Source organism: Oxyura jamaicensis (genome assembly GCF_011077185.1).
Source record: "Oxyura jamaicensis isolate SHBP4307 breed ruddy duck chromosome 33 unlocalized genomic scaffold, BPBGC_Ojam_1.0 oxy33_random_OJ70567, whole genome shotgun sequence".
NCBI lineage: Eukaryota > Metazoa > Chordata > Aves > Anseriformes > Anatidae > Oxyura > Oxyura jamaicensis.
In genome coordinates, this window is record NW_023305048.1 from 398 (window position 1) to 3,018 (window position 2,621).

General features: G+C 68.3%; 1 protein-coding gene and 2 non-coding genes across 3 annotated transcripts; all 3 read right to left on the reverse strand.

Moving 5' to 3' along the window:
- Nucleotides 1–7: 7 nt before the first annotated feature.
- LOC118158610 (ATP synthase subunit beta, mitochondrial) lies at nucleotides 8–2,291 on the reverse strand. The gene is made up of 8 exons (XM_035313280.1): nucleotides 2,095–2,291; nucleotides 1,729–1,850; nucleotides 1,309–1,493; nucleotides 1,067–1,225; nucleotides 829–951; nucleotides 522–734; nucleotides 206–407; nucleotides 8–114 (listed from the first exon to the last, which is right to left on the reverse strand). Exons 1-8 carry the CDS (start codon nucleotides 2,241–2,243, stop codon nucleotides 17–19), a joined length of 1,251 nt encoding a protein of 416 aa, XP_035169171.1. The 5' UTR covers nucleotides 2,244–2,291; the 3' UTR covers nucleotides 8–16.
- Nucleotides 1,566–1,639, reverse strand: LOC118158611. Its single transcript, XR_004746858.1, has one exon. It is a non-coding gene; the product is annotated as a small nucleolar RNA SNORD59 (small nucleolar RNA).
- Nucleotides 2,292–2,493: 202 nt separating the features above from the next.
- On the reverse strand, nucleotides 2,494–2,568 carry LOC118158612. The gene has a single exon (XR_004746859.1). It is a non-coding gene; the product is annotated as a small nucleolar RNA SNORD59 (small nucleolar RNA).
- Nucleotides 2,569–2,621: the final 53 nt, after the last annotated feature.

Here is a 2,621-nt window from a genome sequence, read left to right on the forward strand (position 1 = left end):
GGGGGGGCGGCCCTGCTCACGCGTGCTCTTCGGCCAGCTTCTCCGCCTTGGCCACCGCCTCCTCGATGGGCCCCACCATGTAGAAGGCCTGCTCGGGGAGGTGGTCGTATTCACCTGGGGGGGGGACACAGCCGTCAGCGGGGGGGCGGAGCGGGCAGAGAGCCCAACTTCCCTCCCCCGGAGCTTCCCGGGGGGGCCGCCTCACCTGCCAGGATCTGCTTGAAGCCCTTGATGGTCTCCTTCAGCGGCACCAGCTTGCCCATGTGGCCGGTGAAGACCTCGGCCACCTGGAAGGGCTGCGACAAGAAGCGCTGGATCTTGCGCGCCCGCGCCACCGTCAGCTTGTCCTCCTCCGACAGCTCGTCCATGCCCAGGATGGCGATGATGTCCTGCAGGGACTTGTAGTCCTGTGGGGCGAGGCAAAGCCGGGGGGGGGGGGGGGGGTGAGCGGCCAGGGCAGGGCTTCCATCCCGCCCCCCTCCCCCAGCCCACCCCGCGGGGGGCGGCCCCGTCCCCCTCACCTGCAGGATCTTCTGCACGCCCCGGGCCACGTCGTAGTGCTCGGGCCCCACGATGTTGGGGTCCATGATGCGCGAGGTGGAGTCCAGCGGGTCCACGGCTGGGTAGATGCCCAGCTCGGCGATGGCGCGGGACAGCACGGTGGTGGCGTCCAAGTGGGCGAAGGTGGTGGCGGGGGCGGGGTCGGTCAAGTCATCGGCGGGCACGTAGATGGCCTGGGGGGGGGGGGGGGGGAGGGGGGGGGGGCGGGGGGGCACGGAGGCGGGCGCTGCGGTGACCCCCGCCCGGCGCGCGCGGCTCCAGCGCTACCTGCACCGACGTGATGGAGCCCTTGCGCGTGGTGGTGATCCGCTCCTGCATGGTGCCCATGTCGGTGGCCAGCGTGGGCTGGTAGCCCACGGCGGAGGGGATTCTCCCCAGCAGGGCTGACACCTGGGGGGAAAGGAGCCGCTGAGAGGCCTGGCGGTGCCCACAACGAGGGGTCCGGCCCCACTGCAGGGCCGGGCCTGAACCCCCCTCCCCCGGCTGCCCAGGCTCCGGCACCGACCTCTGAGCCAGCCTGGGTGAAGCGGAAGATGTTGTCGATGAAGAGCAGCACGTCCTGACCCTCCTGGTCCCTGAAGTATTCGGCCACTGTCAATCCCGTCAGAGCCACTCTGGCGCGGGCACCCGGGGGCTCGTTCATCTGCCCGTAGACCAGGGCGACCTGGGCGGGGGGACAGAACCCAGCGTCAGCACAGCCACCATCCTGGAGGGACCCCCCCCTTGCCCCCCGCAGACTCTCCGCACCTTGGAAGTGGCGTCTTTCAGGTTGATGACCCCGGACTCGATCATCTCGTGGTACAAGTCGTTGCCCTCCCGGGTTCGCTCCCCAACCCCAGCGAACACCGAGTAACCGCCGTGAGCTTTGGCCACGTTGTTGATCAGCTCCATGATCAGCACCGTCTTGCCGACGCCGGCGCCTCCGAATAAACCTGGGGGGAAAGGGCGGCGTCCTCAACCCACAGCCCGTCCGGCCAACCACGGGGGTCTCCCTTCACCCCTTTCCTCCTCAGATAATTAAGCGTTGCTTCAGCAAGCTCAGTAGAACGAAAGTCAAATGGTTCCTCATCAGCGAAGGAAGCTGCTGCACAGGGACCGCTCGCGAGCCCTGGGGTGGGCACGGGGCCCCCCTCTGTGGGCGCCCCCTTTCCAGCAGGTGCCACGTACCGATCTTGCCGCCCTTGGCGTAGGGGGCCAGCAGGTCCACCACCTTGATCCCCGTCACCAGGATCTCCTGCTCAACGCTCATCTCCACGAACTCGGGGGCTTCGGCGTGGATAGCAGCAAACCTGCAGCAAGAGGGGGGAGAAGCTGAGCGGCCAAACCCAGCCTCTCTGCCGCGGGGCCGGGAGACCGCAGCAGTGTGGTCCCCGCTCGCAGCCCAGCGACACGAACGCAGCGGGGACGTGCACAATCCAGCTGCGTTGCAGCCTGGGCATCTTTGACCACCTGAAGGAACCGCGTGAGCCTGGCTGCTGCCGGGCCCAAAGCCCCCCCAGCTCCAAACCCTGCGTGGCCCGCAGCATCGCTCACTGTTTCGTTGTGATGGGACCCCTCTCGTCGATGGGCTCCCCGATGACATTCATGATCCTGCCCAAGGTCTCGGGGCCCACGGGGATGCGGATGGGCGCGCCGGAGTCCAGCACCTTCTGTCCCCTCACCAGCCCTTCTGTCCCGTCCATGGCAATCGTGCGCACGGTGTTCTCTCCTGCCAAGGCCCAAGGACGGCGTTACCGCAGTGCCCTCGAGCTGACCCTGCGGGACAGCTGCTGCCGTCTCCTCCCGCCCCTGCCAAGGGAGCGGTCAGTGGGGGAAGGACTGCGAAGAGCGGGGCCAAGGAACAAAACGAGGTAAAGGAACACCGAAAAAAAGCCCGGGACAGACCCACCCCGCAGCTGCGGCGGGCCGCAGCCCTCCAGCAGCCATTTTCCTCCTCCTCAGACTGCAACGCGTGGCTTCAGCGAGCTCAGAAGAACGAAAGTCACCGAAATTCATCGTCACGGGAGGCGCCCACCCCCCCCCCCCCCCCCCCCCCCCCCGGGGGCCCCCCCCCGGGGGGG

Coding starts and splice junctions, on each gene's coding strand:
- LOC118158610 (XM_035313280.1), bottom strand. CDS start 2,243: ATGGACGGGACAGAAGGGCTGGTGAGGGGACAGAAGGTGCTGGACTCC. Junction 1,494..1,728: donor CGCCAAGGGCGGCAAGATCG/GTACGTGGCACC, acceptor CTTTCCCCCCAG/GTTTATTCGGAGGCGCCGGC. Junction 735..828: donor GCTCCATCACGTCGGTGCAG/GTAGCGCTGGAG, acceptor CCCCCCCCCCAG/GCCATCTACGTGCCCGCCGA.